General features: G+C 44.6%; 1 protein-coding gene across 1 annotated transcript in view; it reads right to left on the reverse strand.

Annotated features, from left to right (window-relative positions):
- LOC124788397 (arylsulfatase B-like) overlaps window positions 1-20,660 on the reverse strand; it is a 375,465-nt gene that overhangs the window by 337,946 nt on the left and 16,859 nt on the right. Inside the window, 1 exon segment of the mRNA XM_047255663.1 lies at window positions 9,912-10,071. Coding sequence (XP_047111619.1) covers window positions 9,912-10,071 — 160 coding nt within the window.

Genomic DNA, 20,660 nt, shown 5'->3' on the forward strand with positions numbered 1-20,660 from the left:
ACAAAGCAAAATACTTCTGACAGCAATAAATACTCCACCACCAGCCATATTTAATTTATCCTTTCTGAACGCTGTTAGATCGTTTGAAAAATTTCGTCAGAACTTAATTCCGGCTTTAGGCAGCTTTCTGTACTTATAAACTATTTGAGGTTTAGTCCTTTCTATTAGGGCTTGGAGCTGTGGCTCTTTCCCAACACAGCTACGACAATTTACAACTACAATACTGGTCATTTTTACAACTATCTTACTGTGTTTTACCTGTCCCCTTTAGACTGAAGCCCTTTCTGTGGTTTCCTGGGACCATATTACTTAAAAACGGCCCTCTCCCTTCCACACAGCCACCGCTACCCGTGTAGCCGCTTCCTGTGTGTAGTGGACTCCTGATCTATTAGCGGAACCCAGAAACCCACCACCCTATGGCGCAAGACAAGGAAATCTGCAGCCTACACGGTCACAGAACCGCCTGAGTGATTCAGACCCTCCACTCGGCTCTGCACCAAAGCAGCACAGTCTGTTCTATCGACGATGCTGCAGTTGGTGAGCTCCGCCTTAATCTCACAAGCAAGACTGACAATCTTTACCACTTCCGCTAGCCGCCTGGAACCAGAGAGAATCTCCTCTGATCCAAAGCGACATTCGTCATTGGTACCGACATGAGCCACCGACATGAGAGTACCCTGCACTCTTCATGGCATCTGGAAGTATCTTTCCACATCTGGAATTACTCCCCCCTAGTATGCACACGGAGTGCACACTGGCTTCCCTCCCCTCCTTGGCAACAGTGTTACTAAAGGGCCCAATTACGCTCCTAACGTTGGAGATCCCAACTACCAGAAAACCCACCCTCTGTGAATGCCCAGACCTTGCGAGCCGAGAAGCTTCCTCTGGAACATGGTGGACGTCTGCATCCGGCTCAGAGACTTCGTCAGCCACAGATAACACACGAAACCTGTGTGTCAAACAAACTGGAGTGGCCCTATGATCGGCCCCTCAGAAAGCCTTTCACTGCTTGCCAGAACTTGGAATGATCTCCCACTCGACCACGGGTGAGGGGTCAACCTCAGTGCAGCGAGTACCTGGGGCAACAACAATAGTGGATCGATTGGAGGACACGTGGGACGTGCTCGACGTCCCTCGCATCCTCGAATCGCCCCCACCCACCCCCCCACCCACCCCAGAGTGATGTCCCTTAGCAGCAGCCTCAAGCTGTGTGACGGAAGTCCGCAGCTCGTGGTCGTGCGGTAGCGTTCTCGCTTCCCGCACCCGGGTTCCCGGGTTCGATTCCCGGCGGGGTCAGGGATCTTCTCTGCCTCGTGATGACTGGGTGTTGTGTGATGTCCTTAGGTTAATTAGGTTTAAGTAGTTCTAAGTTCTAGGGGACTGATGACCATAGATGTTAAGTCCCATAGTGCTCAGAGCCATTTTTTTGTGTGACGGAAGCCAATGCAGCCTGGAGCTGTGAACAAAGGGTCGCCAACTCAGCTCCCATCTGTACACTGCTATCACAGTTCCTATCCATTACTTCAGTCGCTCCTGTCTGAAGCTCGTAAAAATATGTAACAAACGAATGGTGTACTCAGCTTATTAACAGCAGGAATTCGAAACACTCACTCACACAGTCAACAACAATGGCCGTACTGTACACTACACTGTTATTAAAATAAAAGCTTGTGCCTAGTAAGCACTTGAACAAGCAAGAAATTACAAAAATAATCTAGTTGCTACACAAGTAATTGTAAATAAATCGCTCCTGCTGAAAGCTCATAAAATATATAACAAAGGAACAGTGTACTTGCCTTACTAGCGGCAGGAGCATGAGGTGCTCTGTCTCTGACAGGCTATCCGACACTGAGCTATACTAACCAAAGAAAGGGTTAAAATCGTAGATGGAGAACAAGAGATGAATACACTAAGCAGATTCAGACGGAGGTAGGCTGCAGTAGTAGCGGTAGATGAAGAAGTTTGCAAAGGATAGGGTAGCATGGAGAGCTGCATCATACCAGTCTCTGGGCTGAAGACCATAACAACAACAACAACAATGACAAAACGTTACACTTTGCATCCAACACTTAACTGGTATCTAATATGTCAGTCGTTTAGCATTTCACCTCTACTGCATTATTTGAAGCCAGTTTATCGTAAACCATTAGGGGTTGCAGATATTACAGATTCCAAATGGTTCAAATGGCTCTGAGCACTATGGGACTCAACTGCTGTGGTCATAAGTCCCCTAGAACTTAGAACTACTTAAACCTAACTAACCTAAGGACAGCACACAACACCCAGCCATCACGAGGCAGAGAAAATCTCTGACCCCGCCGGGAATCGAACCCGGGAACCCGGGCGTGGGAAGCGAGAACGCTACCGCACGACCACGAGATGCGGGCTACAGATTCCATTTCATCCCTTAGCCGTAATACTTATTATGGACCTCTGGCTCGGTTCATCTACTTGATTTTTATTGTTTCTATTTTGCTTAAATGCCTCCATTTAGAGTAGTTCTTGACACATAGCATACATTACAGACACGCTCTACGCGTGCATGACGTATTCACATACACGCTACTACGACCAAGTCACACTTCTAATGTTATTGTAATCATGTACATTTTTTAGTGGTATATATCATTTTGACTGGTTCTGTAGTAGTCACCTCGCACCCAATAAGGTGGGTTAGACGACTTTTGAAATACGTTTAGTGCCGGCCTTTGTGGCCGAGCGGTTCCAGGCACTTCAGTCTGGAACCGCGCGACCGCTACGATCGCAGGTTCGAATCCTGCCTCGGGCATGGATGTATGTGATGTCCTTAGGTTAGTTAGGTTTAAGTAGTTCTAAGTTCTAGGAGACTGATGACCTCAGATGTTAAGTCCCATAGTGCTGAGAGCCACTTGATCCAAATAAGTTTAGCACCGTCTGGTTCCCCCCCCCCCCCCCCCTCTTTCCTACTGGAATACTTCGCGGGACCCTTCTAGGTGCGGTCAGTTTAGCGCTCGCGCTCGCATCAGTGCGACTTTTCTATTTTTTACGTCATATTGTTTTGTAAATTTAATAGTTTTTTTTTAAGTTTTTGATTGTTACTGTTGTTTTCACACTGTCAATAGACACATATTATGTAATTACTATAGATTTTATACGTGCATTGGCAATGTCGCATTCCTAATTGTTGTATGGAGCACTTTGAAAAATCCAGCTTTCTTTCTTGTGCGCCGCTAGTTATTGCTTGTAACCGCGATATGTAATGAATTAGCATCGCTATCCTTCGGCGAGATAGATAACTTCGTAGCGGGACTGCCATCTTTATGTCAACACTCTGCCGGTAGCATGGTGCTGTACGACAAGCATCTGAGCGTCATGTTCACACTACTTTATATGTTGGGCAACCATAGCCGAAATATTCCGAGATTTCAATAAACAAGACCGCTGGGACGCTTAGAATTCTTATTGGAGACTAGAACCGGTTTCGCAAATGAAATTTGCATCTTAGGTGCTTCACTGTATACAAAGGGATAAAAGAACTTATCAGAAATGTAGCCATGTCAAGAAACGGAAAAATGAAGGCGATGAGGAGTGTGTCTACCTACATTCAAAAGATTAAAGGTTCTGTTTATACCCTAGGATGCCACTCGCAACATTTATATCCAAGTATTTAAAACTTCTGACTCATGTCTGTAGGAGCGTCTATAATAAAATGTTGGTTGCTAGGTTTGGAGGGTAAAGGGACCAGGGTCATTAGTCCCTTTTTCCTCGCACAAACAGGCTTCTGGTTAAAACCATTCACAAAAGCAGCCGGGGAAAGTAAAACGGCGTAAAACAAGCGGGAAACCACACTGAAAGAAAAAAAACTAAAGAAGCAAACCAACCGGGTAAAACGTACACTAAAGTGGTGGAAGATGTTAAAATAATATAGTAGATGCCAGGACTCACTGATCGCAAGAATAAAAAAGGATGAGCCAGCCACTCTGCAACATACAACGGCCTCCAGTCAAAAAACCCAAGGCTAGAGAAATACAAATAGGGAAAAGACGAAATCAATTCTAACAACGAGCAAACAAAGATCGAGGAAGAGTTCAAAAGGAGGGAGGGTGAAGACCTCGGAGAGAAGGCCAGACGCCCACCCTTAGATTGAGTGATAGAAACCTCACTCTCGAAGAAAATGTAAAAATAGATCATATGTTGAGGCATTGTCTCCTACACCGTAGGCAGTGTGGCGGGAAAGTCAAAAGTCCGTATCAGGGCGGCTAAAATTGGGCAGTCCAACAAGATGTGGACGACAGTGAAATGGGAACCGCAGAGAAAGTGGGGTGGATCCTCGAGACGTAGAAGGTGACCGTGAGTCAGCCAAGTATGGCCGTTGCGGAGCCGGCCAAGGACAGCGGAGTCCCTGGGAATGGCTCTCATGGACGATTTCCACACATTCGTTTCCTCATTGATAGCACGTAATTTATTTGGTATAATGAGGGTGCGCCATTCAATATCCCAGATGCCAAAAACTTCACGGCGTAAGACCGATCGGAGATCAGTCTCCGGTGTGGCGATCTCTAGGGTCGGTTTACGGGTAGCCTACTTCACCAGCCTGTCAGTAAGTTCATTGCCCGGAATCCCAACATGTTCTGGGGTGAAAATGAAGAACACTGAACGTTCACTGTTTTGGGGGCATAAAGAGAGTTCTGGATAGTGATTACCGAAATATGGTGAGGGGAACACTGGTGGAGAGCTTGTAGGCTGCTTAACGAGTCACTTCTGAATGTTATTAGTTTGTGAGAAGGATATGTTGAGCCTTGTGCAAGAAGTAGAAACTTATGCAAGCAGGTATCGGAACTCGAAGCTAGTTGGAAGGTTGACTACTGAGACTGGGGTTTGTCATTCCTTGCTACTGCTGCTCCAGGTGTTCGGGATCCCAAAACTGCTACGATACCGCAACTTGCCCACACAACTACACTCGATGGAGAGTCGCGTGGACCGTCAAGCATTATGGAACATGTTCATAAAACAGTCGTATGAAAACAGCTGAATGAATTAATCACGTCCTTCGAAGTATTACCATAAATCCAAATGTTACAATGACTGTGCGTAGGGATTTAAAAAGAGTGGAGTACAATTGTCGAGCTACCCCTCATAAGTCACGCATTTGCGTAGTCAGTGTTAAGCAACACCGGAAGTACAGTAAAAAGTTACGGTCATGTGTAGTGCCAACACTGAAGTACAGGTATAGTGATGTTACTGTATAGGCCTTTCGAGGTCCGGGTGTGATCCCCTTGAAAAGGTAAATGCACAATGATATGAACACATTTTACACCAGTTCTAGAATACACAGTAGATGAAAATTCCGGAGATGATAAAGCAACTTGCTGTAATGCAGCATCTGTGTGGTAGACAATAAAATTTATGAAATGGACTGTCCATGCCAGATTCGCACCCTGAAATCAATGGAACACATTGAGGATTAGTTAGAATCTCGACGTCGCTCCAGACACTAGCGTCCAACATCACGACCTTCTCTGGTGTCGGCTGTTGATGAGGAATGAGCGGCCATTCCTCCAAACAGATTCGGACACGTCACTGAAAGTGCGCTCAGTCGTTCGACGGATTATAAAATCGAAGGGTGGACATGACCCATAATTTTGTCCACTGAGTGTTTTCCAGAAAAGACGTGAACGCGTTAGAAGTAAAATTTCGTTATTTACCATGCTTTCTGGTGCTGAATTTTGTGTGGTCAGCTGTGTATGTTAACATTTCCAGTACTTACAGAATCATATTTTCGTAAACATAAGTTGTTGTTGGTTCGTACGTTTATCCTTTATCCACTATCGAAGTTGACTTGAGGAGGTTCAATGAAGCGTTTAAAATGCAACGCAGTGGCATTGCATGCATACCTTACATAGGCAATATGTGGACATCCTACATACTTCGGTGTATTCCCACAGCGAAATCCTTCACTGAAGTTTCACTTTCATATCCCGATGATGACTGACGAACAAGGAAAGAATTTATAAAACAGTGACTTGCATTTCTTGTATATGGTTCTGTAACTAATACAATTATTAACAGATATTGTTTCGAGCTGACGTTTAGCTTTTTAGCTAAATAATGCCCTATTTATGACTCTTGTAAATCTGCCGATCATAACTATCTTTCACACAGATCTCTTATTCAACGAAGTCTGCTTGTGCAGTGATTAGATCAGATAACTTTGAAATATCGATTTTATACAAATGCACTTTTTTCCAGATAACTTACCTTCATGGATGGTAGAAAAGACACGTTTCTCTTTTCAAAAGCAATTTCATTCTCAAGATGTGACGTAGTCGCGAATTGAACAGTGACCCGAATATAGAACAAATTTCCTTTACTTTACGTCTGTGGTCACAAAATTTGTGTCATCAGACTAACGTCTTCAGTCTATAATTACCATCTTCAGATCTGTTTTACACTGGAGCCCCCTATGCCTGCAGTGCATTACGACATGTTTTTATAAAGCAGATCTGAAGATGGTTATTATAGACCGAAACCGGTAGTCTAAACACAAAAAATTTGTGGCCATAGACCTAAAGTAAAGACAGCAATTTCATTCGGTTTCAGCGGAACAAGCTGAAGTAATTCCATTATGATATTGTTACTGCAGAACGGGATCAGATGGCAGTCAGTATCCGAACAATATTTAGCAGCTAACTATACTTCAGATATAAAACTAAGGAAAAGAACCTAATTTTTATATGATGAAAAACAAATAATATTTAGTTAACGTCCAAACAAGAAAAATTCAAATGGTAGGTATTTTAGAGACCAAGAAGTAGCGACTACGTTCGATACTGCTAATATCTATTCCTTTTAGTACTTTGTATCCGAGGTAGCCGAGCGGTTCTAGGCGCTACAGTCTGGAACCGCGCGACCACTACGGCCGTAGGTTTGAATCCTGCCTCGGGCATGGATGTGTGTGATGTCCTTAGGTTAGTTAGGTTTAAGTAGTTCTACGTTGTAGGGGACCGATGACCACAGAAGTTAAGTCCCATAGTGCTCAGAGCCATTTGAACCATTTGAACCTCTCAGCCATTGTACATCAGTGAAATGTCGACTTTTACGTCTATAAGTTGTGACAAACGAATTTCTTTCTCCAGTAACGGACATTCGTTATCAGCTTTTCCGCTAATGTATCCATTGTTCACTAATTTCTAGCATTCTGCAAAATATGACGTCATCAACTGTATGGCTTACCTGATAATGCAGCAAACTGCAGACTACAGTCGAAGTTAATGTATGTTATTCCATAGCACATTGGACGATTTGATAATGAGCGCAGGCTCGAAACCTAATATTAAAACTTCGACTGTTCTCTCCAATTTCTTGCATAATTTAGTAATGTATCCCCTTATAAGAAGATATATTTTCGGTGTTTTGTCTTCGTGTTGCTAACAAATTTTGCTTTGAATCGAATTTTACTCTTTGAATCTGTTGAAATGTATCAAAACTTGGTAAATAGTTGCAGAGATAATACACCACTGATGGCAGATGCTCGTTTCTTTCGCCTGGGACTGAGCACTTTTCGTTTCTTACCTCGAACATGCAAACGCTCTCGGCCAGAGATGTCACACTCATTAAAATATACGAGGTTGTCATGCCGTGGTCGGATGAGCTCCTTTGAAAAACCAAACATTCGTCCGTATCTGCGTATAACACATCCAAGGAGGGGTTCTAGCTTGTGTCAAACTGCGATACATGCCTTTGAAGATTTCCTTCGCAGATAGTGACGGAACGTAGGCTTGCCACTTTGGGTAGACAGGGTTTGCATGGAACCTTCACAGAAGCAATAATGCCCCTGTAATACGTCCATTCTTAAATTAATTTACTTCTGTTATCCTCAGTTGTTTCATGTTGATACTTTCTCGTATATTCCTATTTCCGTTATCCGTGCTATTATTGATTTTCTTTTCCAATAACACAGAAATCCTTTTTTTATAGGTATGTTTTCAAAAAGTTCGTAGAGCTCATCTGAGAAGATTAACTTTTGGGTGGGTGATACTTCCGATATTGTCTATATATTGTGGAGGGTCTCCTGAATACTTCTCTTCTTCCAGGTCTCTCTGGTCTGTGGTGTATTTATTACTTAAGTAACAATTCGTTTTCCAGGCATCTCTCTTCTCTCTGACTTATAGTTCTTTGCCAAGCAATCACAAGCATATATACATTTCGATTTCGCCGCAGTGATTCAGAGTTTTGGTTTTGTATTTCACGGGATGCATTAATTGGTTGATGTCTCTTCTTAAAATATATGTCCTTTCCATTTCACACATTCCTATATCTATTGCTAATTTTTGTACACCAGTCTGATGTACGAATGGTGATGATCTTACGGCGCGTCCTGAATTATTTCCGTTATACTTCGTTAAACACTAAGAGGTTATTTTTATCACCGTTGTGTGGCTATGGTCAGTCTGACTTATGGTGGATTGCGACTAATTCCAAGTAGGACTTCCGAGGAAGAATTTTATTGTTACGTTCCTTGCAGTTGATAAGCCACTTTGATAATGTAGTACTGCTAACAACATTACACGGAAAAGAGAATACGAGTCAAGGCATTATGACATAGCGACTGGGAACGCCAATCAATGTCTACAAACGGTGCAGAGAAAAGAGTTTATCTTGCTATAGCAGTACTCGGTCGAGGAGCAAGAATCATAGGGGAAACAAAAAAGAAGCTACAGTTATGTAGGTAACCAGTCTGCACCTCGCATATGCTTGTGACCAGTTGCAAAGGATGGACGTAGGAAAACTAGCGTGGAAAATACTTCATGCGCCTTACCGTAGGCAACCCAACTTCAGTCCCTCACAACCAGGCAGAACCGCCTGGAGACGGCTTTGACCCGGCACGGAGTGTGTAAGTTGACTTGCCTATCTTAAGGAGCATGAGACATTCATTGGACCAGTTTCATTTTTCTCACCCTGATCTACTTTGTCACAATTGGTACTTCACTTGCTGAACGGAAACACTGGTTAAATTCACTCAGTTTAAGTGCGTGGTAAATGGAATTTCTGAGGCTTTATTTCCTATGTGTCTGAGAAGGAAACGGTACATGTGGATTACAAATTTGATATGTGACAGAGAGACGTGAACTTAAATGCGGAAACAACGCAAAAACCGAGGACTGTTCATTAAACCGTGGCGTCATACGTGTTAGAAAAGTAATGAGGGAGCAGGCAGCGTAAGAAGGTTTCATTGCGACTGTAACGAAAAGGAAATGAAGATCGCCGAGAAATGTAAGGAGGCGAATGGGTGATTGATGCATCTGATAAGTGCGGTACTGCATTTCAAGAGATAAGACAAGGCAAAAACACCGAAGCAACTGAAGACGGGTGTATGACAGTGCTAAACATGAGTGAGGAGACTCTGCCTGATTGTGAGTCTCAGATTACTGATAATGACAAATTCTGTAAGCTGAGCAGTCAAAGCTAGGCAAACTTTAGACTCATGTCCAAGCTGGTGCCTTCTCGAAAAGATGCTCTGGAGTTCTTACCGAGTAAAACTGACTGGTATTCTGTCTGTACCGTAACGTCATTGTGTATGTTATTAAGCAGCACTGCAGAAGGAGCAAACAGCATTAACACGGTCTTCCTGATATAACTTGTTTCAAGTTCCCTCTCGGCCACACCAGCCAACTTCAACATCACACATCATAATCCTACTACTGCGGATAGTTAATAAAAGACTCATCAGGGATGTAAGTCGATGTTCTTACTTTCCATTTGTCGGATAAGCAACACTTCATTGCAATGAGTGCCTTATTTACAACAAACAACTATGTAGTCTCAGGTGTTCATAATGGCGTTATCTAGTTTTAGTTAGCGTACTATTTCTACCCAATTCCTTTTGTACAATCATCATGACTGTACAGTACTAAGTACTGTAACAGACTCACCGGTGTGCACGGGGTACTTTCCGGTGAGGAGAGCGGCCCTGGACGGCGTGCACAGAGGTTGCACGTAGTGGCTGTTGAGGATCACCCCGTGGTACGCCAGAGCGTCGATGTTGGGTGTCGGAATCTCGTCAGACCCATGGAAGCCGACGTCATTCCAGCCCTGAAACAAAGGAGTACATGCGCGTCCTAAGCGATGATTCGTCATGCATTGAGTCACCTAGAATACTGCCGCCACGTCAGTCTAGGGGTCGAGCTGGCACTGAGCGGTAACCTCCAGAAAGTGGTTTCTACCTGGTGCCCACATTTGCAAACATAGGATATGTCGTGGTCCACTATGTTTATTCATTTCTTTTATTTACTGATTAATTTTTTGTTTGCTTCTTTCGGAAAACGTTATTTGACAATAATTTGCAATCCACATTTTGGCAAAAGAGGAATATCCAGTGTAGAGCAATAGAAACCTATACTGTTTCGAAGGATTTGACATAAGAAACAGAAATGTCTTTATATCTTACTTAAATACTAAATTATATTGTTTTCACTTGAACAAAACTTTATTTATTTTACTTCTACAGAGCACAACAGCCATAACACTAAGTTAAAGAATGCAGAGCGCAGACTGAAGAACGGGTTGTGTCATCAATAACATGTTGATGAGTGAGAAAAATCTGATACTGTTATCTCTACAAGAAATGCACTCGCTAATTATAATGAGAATATAAAATTTATGACTTGTACGACCGCATGTTTCTGTTCACTTCTAAGCAGTGCTGTTTTTCTGGAGGAACGCTGGGGGATGCGTACCCCTAATCTTTTTCGTCGACAAAGTAATTTTTTACTATGTTGAGAACTTGGAAGAGTGCCAAAGATTTATTTCACGGACGTAAATTATTTATTTCATTTTCTCGTGTTCGTAATTGCAATACGAACGATACCAGTGCAGTTTTTGGTGGGAAAAGGTTAAAATATGTGTTCGGTTATATTTCCTTGTATTGTTTTTTATGTCGGAGGGTTGATTGGACTCATCTGTTTCATTTGAGGTGTACGATACCATTTTCTTTTATTGTTCAGGGGTTGATGGCAATCGCATGCTTCATTTGAGGTTATGTAAACTGAAGTGTTCGATACCACATTCTTTTGCATGTTTTGGTATTTCTCGGTTACGCCTGGTTCATTTGAGCTGTAAGTCAAATGAAGAGCCTGATACCATTCTTTTTGTAGTTTGGTAAGTTGATGACGTCATGGATAAAAGCAGATGGGTGGTATCCCATCCTTCAATTATAAGTAATTTTCGCTCCATTATATCCAATATCGGAGTACCCTCAAACATTTGTCAGACAAGAAGCATTGCTTCTAAGATGTCTGCTCCCAGTTTTAGAGTGTTTTAAGGTGTGTTATCGATTTTATAGACAGTTTATATGCACAAGAGATGTGTGATAGGTTATTACATACATCAGATGTATTGTTTAGAGCTCCGACCTCGGCGGTTTGCTCATCCGTCATCAACAATAACATCGTAGAGAGAGTTCGTAGGTTTACTCAGTTGGATGTTATCAAATAATGAGGAAGGAGAGGATACGAATGGTAGCTTCATGTCGGGTGTAAAAATGACTGGTTTTCCCCGTCGTGTGCAGAGATAGCTAGAAAGCTACTGTTCTGTATTGATATGTGTGCATCTGAAATATATATAATTCAAACGTGAATGACAATCTGTTTCCAAGGCTATCAGAGCCCGCTAGCTAAGGGGTACACGACACAGATCTGTAAGTCCACGGTGTTGGTGATAACCTGAGAAAACCGCCCCGAAACACACGTGCTACAAAATGACCACCATGCACACGTACACAGACCGCACAACGGGTTGGCATACTCTGGATCAGGCGGTCGAGCAGCTGCTGGGGTACAGCCTCGCATTCTTGCAGCAGTGCCTGTCAGAGCCCGTGAAATGCCCTAGGGGCTTGAAGACATGCAGCGATACGTCGACCGAGAGCATCCCAGACGTACTCGATGAGGTTTAGGTCTGAAGAAAGGGGAGACCACACCATTCGCCTCATATCTTCTGTTTCAAGGTACTCCTCGACGATGGGAGCTCGGTGGGGCCGTGCATTATCATCCGTCAGGAGGAAGGTGGGACCCACTGCACCCCTGGAAAGGCGGACATGCTGGTGCAAAATGACATCCCGATACACCTGACCTGTTCAGTTCCTCTGTCAGACATGCAGGGGTGTACGTGCACCAATCATAATCCCACCCCACACCATCAAACCACGACCTTCATACAGGTCCCTTTCAAGGACATTAAGGGGTTGGTATCTGGATCCTGGTTCACGCCAGATGAAAACCCGGCGAGAATCACTGTTCAGACTATATCTGGACCCGTTTTGAACATAACCTGGGATCAGCGGTTAGTGGAATGCACCTAGCAGGTCCCCGGGTGAATAAACCATGTCTGTTCAGTCGTCTGTAGACTGTGTGTCTGGAGACAACTGTTCCAGTGGCTGCGGTAAGATCCAGAGCAAGGCTACCTGCAGTACTCCGTGGACGTCTGCGGGCACGGATGGTAAGATATCGTTCTTCTTGTGGTGTTGTACACTGTGGACGTCCCGTACTGTAGCGCCTGGACACGTTTCCTGTCTGCTGGAATCGTTGCCATAATCGTGTGATCACACCCTGTGGCACGCGAAGGGCCCGTGCTACGACCTGCCGTGTTTGACCTGCCTCCAGTCGCCCTAGTATTCTACTCCTCATAACGTCATCCATATGTGTTCTTTGAGCCATTTTCAACACACAGTTACCATGAGCACGCTTGAAAACGTCTGCACACTTACTCGCTGCACTCTACTCTCACGTGCACCATCACACCTCTGTGTATGTGGAGTGCTGCTAGCGGCACTGTGCGACGACAGCAAGTGAAATGCACCGTATGGTCATACCCCGAGGTCCTTTAAACCCTCAAACCGACCACCAGAGCGTTGTTTCACCATGTATCAGCATTATCCTTAATTTGTGAGCATGAGTGTAGTATATCTTTGTCAAACCAATACCAACCAAAGCAGAGCACCTGCAGGGGATGGACATCTTGTGTACCATCATTTACAGGTTAGAATAGGCCTGGAACCAGTGCCCCTACCGAAGCGGAGGAGGAGATGAATGGAGGAGGGGAGTTAAGACTTGTTCTAAGCTGCTTAGTCTGTATCCACACATCAAGGTGAAGACACATTCACTGTTCTGTTCTAGGGGAAGGTTTTTTTTCCTATACTTGTCTGATGTTATTACAGTGATTCGTCTTCATGTAGAACAAGAGCTGGGATACACACATAATGTAACATAGTCGTTGCTGTTGGGGTTTTTCCTAACAGCTGCTCGCATACAAGAGGATTTCACGTCTCTCCTTCTAAGACACACTGGTATCACTCGCAATATAAACACGTCCATCTGTCCAGGAATATTCGCCCAATATTAGTTATCATGTTGTTGTTTGGTCCTACTAGCATAATATTATTGATGAAGATTTCTGCTCACCATAGGGTGCGTAATTTGCTACCAGAATGTATGCTTAACGACTGTTGGATGGTGCTCAGTACTTATTTTGTGGTATATTCAACACCAAATATAATGTTCTTGGTTTAATATTCATTGTAGAAAGCATAATTTTATACCATAAGAGTGAATTTACAGTTATTTAGCTGGAGATTTCATTATTTTTTAGTACTGTATTCATTATCTGCACTGTCACAGTATTCGTTTCAAAAGTGTAAGAGTACAACCTTCACACGATGTGAGTTGAGGCCTGTCGGTGTAATATCCATTGTAGCAAACTTAATGATTACAAATGGAAAATACATGCAGATAATAGTTCATGCAGCAAATAAGTGTTCCTTTTTGTTCAGTCACTTTTCTCAAATAAATGGGCTGACGTTACAGCAGATGAGCTGTCAAGAATGGCAACAGTTTAGGCAGACACGCGGTGTGTTACACCACGAGGAGCAAGTGACCTGTGTACAGTTCCTCCACCCAGATTAAGACTGTGTGCCGGACCGAGACATCGAACTCAGGACCTTTGCCTTTAGCAGGCAAGTGCTCTACCCACTGAGAAACCCAAGCACGATTCACGAGTCGTCCTCATAGACTGACTTCAGCCAGTATCTCGTCTCCTGCCCTCCGAACCTCACAGAATCTCTTCTGCAAAACCTGTGGACTAGCAGTTCTGGAAGAGAGGATGTTGTGGAGACATGATTTAGCCACAGCCTGGGGGATGTTACCAGAATGCGAAAGGAGACTACGTACTGGCGGAAGTGAAATAGTGAGGACCAGTCGTGAAGAGCTCTTAGATAGCTCAGTTGGTAGAGCATTTGCCCACGAAAGCGAAGTTCCTTAATTCGAGTCTCGGTCCAATGCAAAGTTTTAATCTGTCAGGAAGTTACATATCAACGCACACTGCCCTGCAGAGTGAAAATTTCATTCTGAATTCCTTCGACGTCTATTCCTCCACTGTCTGTACAGCAGGAATCTCATCCTTCCACAGTATACTAGAACACACAAAAAGCTGTCATTTGGCACAGTGGAGCGTCTGAAACCTCTTCGATATAGCTGTATGTTTACTTGAAGAAGTAGAGCAAACGCAGGCGATGACAGCTTATAACTGGATGCACTGGCGGAGACTAGCGAGTGTGGACACTGCTTTTCACCAGTTATGAGCAGAGTGGGTGGATCAGTGCACTGTAACTACTACAAAGATCATTACTTCAATGCTTTTCGTACATGCGACTGACTCTACTTAGCTGAGGAGCATTTTTAGACAGCGTCAGCACATCCACAACGTTTGAAATCAATCTGCTGTTGACTGTTCAGTTCTTCATCCATAATGGATAGTCAGGTATTTCGCTATTGTGCCAGGGGGTCAGTGTTTCCGAGAAATACGTTTAACAATTTGCAGGAAGCGTCCTGTTCTTGAGGATCTTGTCCACCTGTGAATGATTTCCGCAGATTAGAAACAGTGTATCACTGCCAGTGATCTCTTCATGCACCATCAGGGATGGGTTAGAACAGTACTAGAAAACAAGCATCCCTTTTTACAGGTGGAAGGAGGTGGAAGGAGAGGTAATGAGAAGGGGAGGTAGGAGGGAAGGTAAGACTGGTTCTAAGCTGCTTAGTCTGTATTCGCAAATCTAGGTGAACATACATACAGCTGCAACAAATCTCTGCTGGCGAGATCTTTTGGGGTTGGTTTGTGTGGTAGTTGTGTTATACGGTGATTGTCCTCAATCCGCTGTGTGTGTTTTACTTTATGGTCCATCATTAATGAGTGGTGCTGTTTCAACACAATTTCGATGTGTAATTCGAATAGTGAAGCATGTTGCATCGGTTGTTGTAGTGTATGTTGTTCTTCCTATACTTCAGTGATAGTTTGCTGCCCTATCCCTTCTTACAATATACCTGTGTACAAATTCCTCGTCAGCCATTGTGCCCGAGCAGTTCTAAGTGATTCAGTCCGGAACTGCGCTGCTGCTACAGTCGCAGATTCGAATCCTTCCTCGGACATGGATATGTGTGCTGTCCTTACGTTTAAATAGTTCTAAGTCTAGGGGACTGATGACCTCAGATGTTAAGTCCCATAGCGCTCAGAGCCATCTGAACCATTTTTTACAAATTCCTCAGCTGATATACACTTGTAGGTCTGTAGGAGACAACTCTTCCCACATTTCAGTTATAGCTTGCTGTGCTGTCTCTTCATGCCGTGTATCTGTGAACAACTTCTCCAGCAACTACACACTTGCAGATCTGTAGGGGCAGTTTTTCTGGCACCATCTGTAGGACAGTTTTCCACAAATTTCTAGTGATATTGTGGCCTAGCGGACACAGAAAGGTGAACATATACATGCACGTGAACGGAAAAAGTGGGGCCTTTGGCGGGTGGGGCTGTGGAAAGTGGGGGTAGGTGGGGAGTGGCTGTAGGACAGTTTCAAGCACCCTCTGGTGGCAGTATTGTGCATTAGAGCAGTTTGCCTTCAGACTTCAAGGCGTACATACCCACACACACACACACACACACACACACACACACACACACACACGAATAGAAAAGGTGGTGTTGGGTGGTGGAAAGTCGGTGTGGGAGTGACAGAGTATGGAGGCAGATGGAGGGCAATCCAGCAATGGGATATCAACCTTAAAAATAAATAATCTAAATAAATAAAGACAGTACCTTCCATCCTTCCTCACCAGCAGGTCAGCATAGAATGAGTCTTTTCCCACAATTGCTCAAGTGGGGGAGGGGAGGGCTCGTGGTGCCGGGGGAGACAGTGGAGGGGAGGAAGCTGGGGAGGGAGAGGAGGTCCAGACATCAAGAATGCAACGTCGCCACATCTTCCTTCCTCACAGAGGAGGTGGGGACCACCCAGGGAGAGCCGTCAGCTTCAATAAATTTGGTAAAAATGCAAACTGTGCTCAGACGGAATTGTCCCTCTACTACCTTACACGGTCATCGTGTCCAATCACATACACTGTTGGCAGTTTAACTGATTTTCCGAAGGTCGTCAAAATTTTAACGAAGAAGAATTCAACACAATGACAAACTGATAAATCAAGTGCAGTAGCGGATTATGAATCGTGGATTAGCTGTGAAGTGAATTTAGTATTCCGAGAGTCACAGTGTCAAGAGTGTGCCGAGAATACCAAATTTCAGGTATTAACTCTCACCAGGCACAACGCAGTGGCCGATGGCCTTCACTTAACAATCGAGAGGAACTGTGTTTGCTTTTGCTGGTGCTAACAGACAAGAAACACTGCGTGGAATAACCGCAGAAATCAGTGTGCGACATTCGACGGACGTATCTATTAGGACAGTACGGCGAATTTTGGCGTTAACTGTGGCAGCAGACGACCGACGCGAGTGCGTTTGCTAACAGCATCACATTACCCGCAGCAGCTCTACTGGGCTTGTGACCATATCTGCTGGACGTTAGACACTTGCCAAACCGTAGCTTGGTCCGATGAGTCCCAATTTCAGTTCTAGGGGACTGATGACCACAGCAGTTAAGTCCCATGGTACTCAGAGCCATTTGAACCATTTTTTGAACCCATGGACCCAAGTTGTCAATAAGGCACTGTACAAATTCGTGTTGGCTCCATAATGGTGTGGGCTGTGTTTGGATGGAATGTACTGTGCCCTCTCGTCCAGCTGAACCAATCACTGACCGGCTATGGCAACCCAGAGAACATTTCCAGCCGTTCATCCACTTGATATTCCCGAATAAAGATGGAATCCTTATGGATGACAGTGTGCCGTGTCATCGGAGCACAATTGTTCGTAATCGCTTTGAGGAATACAAGTATTCTGGACAGATTTAAGGGATTGATTTGGCCACCCAGATCGAGGTTGATTCGTGCACAATATTCTCCACTGGCAACATTTTAGTAATTACTAACGGATATGGAGGCAACATGGATCCGTATTTCTGCTGGAGACTTCCAAGACTTGAGTCCATCCCAAACGGACTCCCGGCGCCATACAAGGAGGAATCTCATGACTTTTGTCAGTTCAGTGTATGAAGCACTGAAGTTGACAACATGTTTAATTTCAGTCTTTACTATCTGTTAAAGTTGTTCTTGTGTTTCTGAATTTATATACCCTCTCGGTGCTTGCTGGCGTTGTAATGACATTATCTCGATTGGACTATAGTATCGGATAATCTAATTCAGTGGTACTCTGGTCTCAGTGATAGTCAGCTAATGCCACTTTATCAGTGTTGCGCTTCTTTTTTCATCTTTTTTTCGGCTGATTTGAAGTGGACCGCTACAAGTTTCACTCCAGTGGCTAACTCCTTTTCTTAGAGTAGCACTTGCATCCAACGCCCTCAGTAAATTGCTTTCTAGTACATTTTTCCCTCGTGGAGGTTATTTCTTAATGTCGTAATGGTGTGAGATGTCATTCTACACTCCTGGAAATGGAAAAAAGAACACATTGACACCGGTGTGTCAGACCCACCATACTTGCTCCGGACACTGCGAGAGGGCTGTACAAGCAATGATCACACGCACGGCACAGCGGACACTCCAGGAACCGCGGTGTTGGCCGTCGAACGGCGCTAGCTGCGCAGCATTTGTGCACCCCCGCCGTCAGTGTCAGCCAGTTTGCCGTGGCATACGGAGCTCCATCGCAGTCTTTAACACTGGTAGCATGCCGCGACAGCGTGGACGTGAACCGTATGTGCAGTTGACGGACTTTGAGCGAGGGCGTATAGTGGGCATGCGGGAGGCCGGGTGGACGTACCGCCGAATTGCTCAACACGTGGGGCGTGAGGTCTCCACAGTACATCGATGTTGTCGCCAGTGGCCGGCGGAAGGTGCACGTGCCCGTCGACCTGGGACCGGACCGCAGAGACGCACGGATGCACGCCAAGACCGTAGGATCCTACGCAGCGCCGTAGGGGACCGCACCGCCACTTCCCAGCAAATTAGGGACACTGTTGCTCCTGGGGTATCGGCGAGGACCATTCGCAACTGTCTCCATGAAGCTGGGCTACGGTCCCGCACACCGTTAGGCCGTCTTCCGCTCACGCCCCAACATCGTGCAGCCCGCCTCCAGTGGTGTCGCGACAGGCGTGAATGGAGGGACGAATGGAGACGTGTCGTCTTCAGCGATGAGAGTCGCTTCTGCCTTGGTGCCAATGATGGTCGTATGCGTGTTTGGCGCCGTGCAGGTGAGCGCCACAATCAGGACTGCATACGACCGAGGCACGCAGGGCCAACACCCGGCATCATGGTGTGGGGAGCGATCTCCTACACTGGCCGTAGACCACTGGTGGTCGTCGAGGGGACACTGAATAGTGCACGGTACATCCAAACCGTCATCGAACCCATCGTTCTACCATTCCTAGACCGGCAAGGGAACTTGCTGCTCCAACAGGACAATGCACGTCCGCATGTATCCCGTGCCACCCAACGTGCTGTAGAAGGTATAAGTCAACTACCCTGGCCAGCAAGATCTCCGGATCTGTCCCCCATTGAGCATGTTTGGGACTGGATGAAGCGTCGTCTCACGCGGTCTGCACGTCCAGCACGAACGCTGGTCCAACTGAGGCGCCAGGTGGAAATGGCATGGCAAGCCGTTCCACAGGACTACATCCAGCATCTCTACGATCGTCTCCATGGGAGAATAGCAGCTTGCATTGCTGCGAAAGGTGGATATACACTGTACTAGTGCCGCCATTGTGCATGCTCTGTTGCCTGTGTCTATGTGCCTGTGGTTCTGTCAGTGTGATCATGTGATGTATCTGAGCCCAGGAATGTGTCAGTAAAGTTTCCCCTTCCTGGGACAATGAATTCACGGTGTTCTTATTTCAATTTCCAGAAGTGTATATCTTCTTCATGCCGATGTTTCACACATTTTCCTTTCCTCCCTGATTCTGCGAAGAACTTCAACATTTCTCCTCTTATCAGGCCATCTAATTTTCAACGTACTTCTGTAGTACCACATGTGAAAAGGTCCGTGTCACACAGCCCATGATTCACTTGTATACAATGCTGCGTTCCGGTCGTACATTCTCAGAAATTTCTTCCTTAAATTAAGTCCGATGTTTGATACTGGTAGTGTTCTTACTGCCAGAAATGAAATGCCCTCTTTACGTGATGTAGTATTCTTTGCGTGTCTCCCTTCATGTAATATTTTGCTTTTTCTTCCATTGTTCTAGTTCTTGGTCCCCAATTTAGATACTAAGTATATCGCTAATCCCATTTCTGACACTCCTCATCATTTCCAGTTCGTTCATGCTCTTCTACTCCTATCCCCAATTTCGTTTCCTATTCTTCTTTATATTATCAGCACCTCGGGGGCATTAACAAATTGTTCTCGCTCTTTTTTGCCCTTCCGATCTTTGCGGTTGTGTTTAGTCTTGGATTCCCTGAACATTCCTAAGTGACTTACGTCGCTGTATTCTTGTCATTTCCTGTCTATTTTTCTACCTTCCTTCTTCGTCGATAAGTTGTATTATTTTTTGTGTTAACCAATATTCATTTGTAGTTGTCTTCTTTCTATGTGTTTTTGTTCGACTTGTGCCGTTGCCCGGTGCTCGTGAGAGAATTACATTAGGAAAAGAGAAGCTGAAAGTGGTTCTTTTGTTTTGCTATTTGCGCAGAAAAAAGTTAACTGATGATCGCCCAAGTAGAGAGAATACAGAATACAGAGTGGTATTAGCATGCAGAGCTTCTTTTGAAAATGACAAGTATGCTAATGCCAAATATAAATTTATGTGATACTTTTCTGAAGATATTGGACTGTAGTGTAGCTTTATATATACAAGCTTAGATTACTTCAAACACACCAAATGGTTCTTCAGTACTTCGCTATCTCAGACCCTTCCACACTGATATCATCTTCTTGAATACGCTGTATTACCCGATCAGCATCCTCATACACCTTTTCTGTCTCTTCATTCTTTGCCTGTGTCGTCATCATGTATACCTGAACCACTATCGTGGCCAGTGATTTGCTGTCTTCTCTGATGAGAACAACCTTTTTACCGAATTGTTCGTAGTAACCTGCTCTCTGCTTTCCCTTCCCATCCATGACGACTTCTACAGCCGTTAGAAAGTTTTCTTCTGCTGGTGGTACAGCAATATATTCCTATGTGTAGAAAGTGTTATCTTCTTTCCGTTTCTCTTTACTAACCCGTTCTGTACCTAGACTGAGCCCTCATCTAGAGTTGCAGTGCGTTCCTGAAAATCAGATGACTGTCGGTCCCAACGACT

Source organism: Schistocerca piceifrons, chromosome 3 (genome assembly GCF_021461385.2).
Source record: "Schistocerca piceifrons isolate TAMUIC-IGC-003096 chromosome 3, iqSchPice1.1, whole genome shotgun sequence".
Taxonomy (NCBI): domain Eukaryota; kingdom Metazoa; phylum Arthropoda; class Insecta; order Orthoptera; family Acrididae; genus Schistocerca; species Schistocerca piceifrons.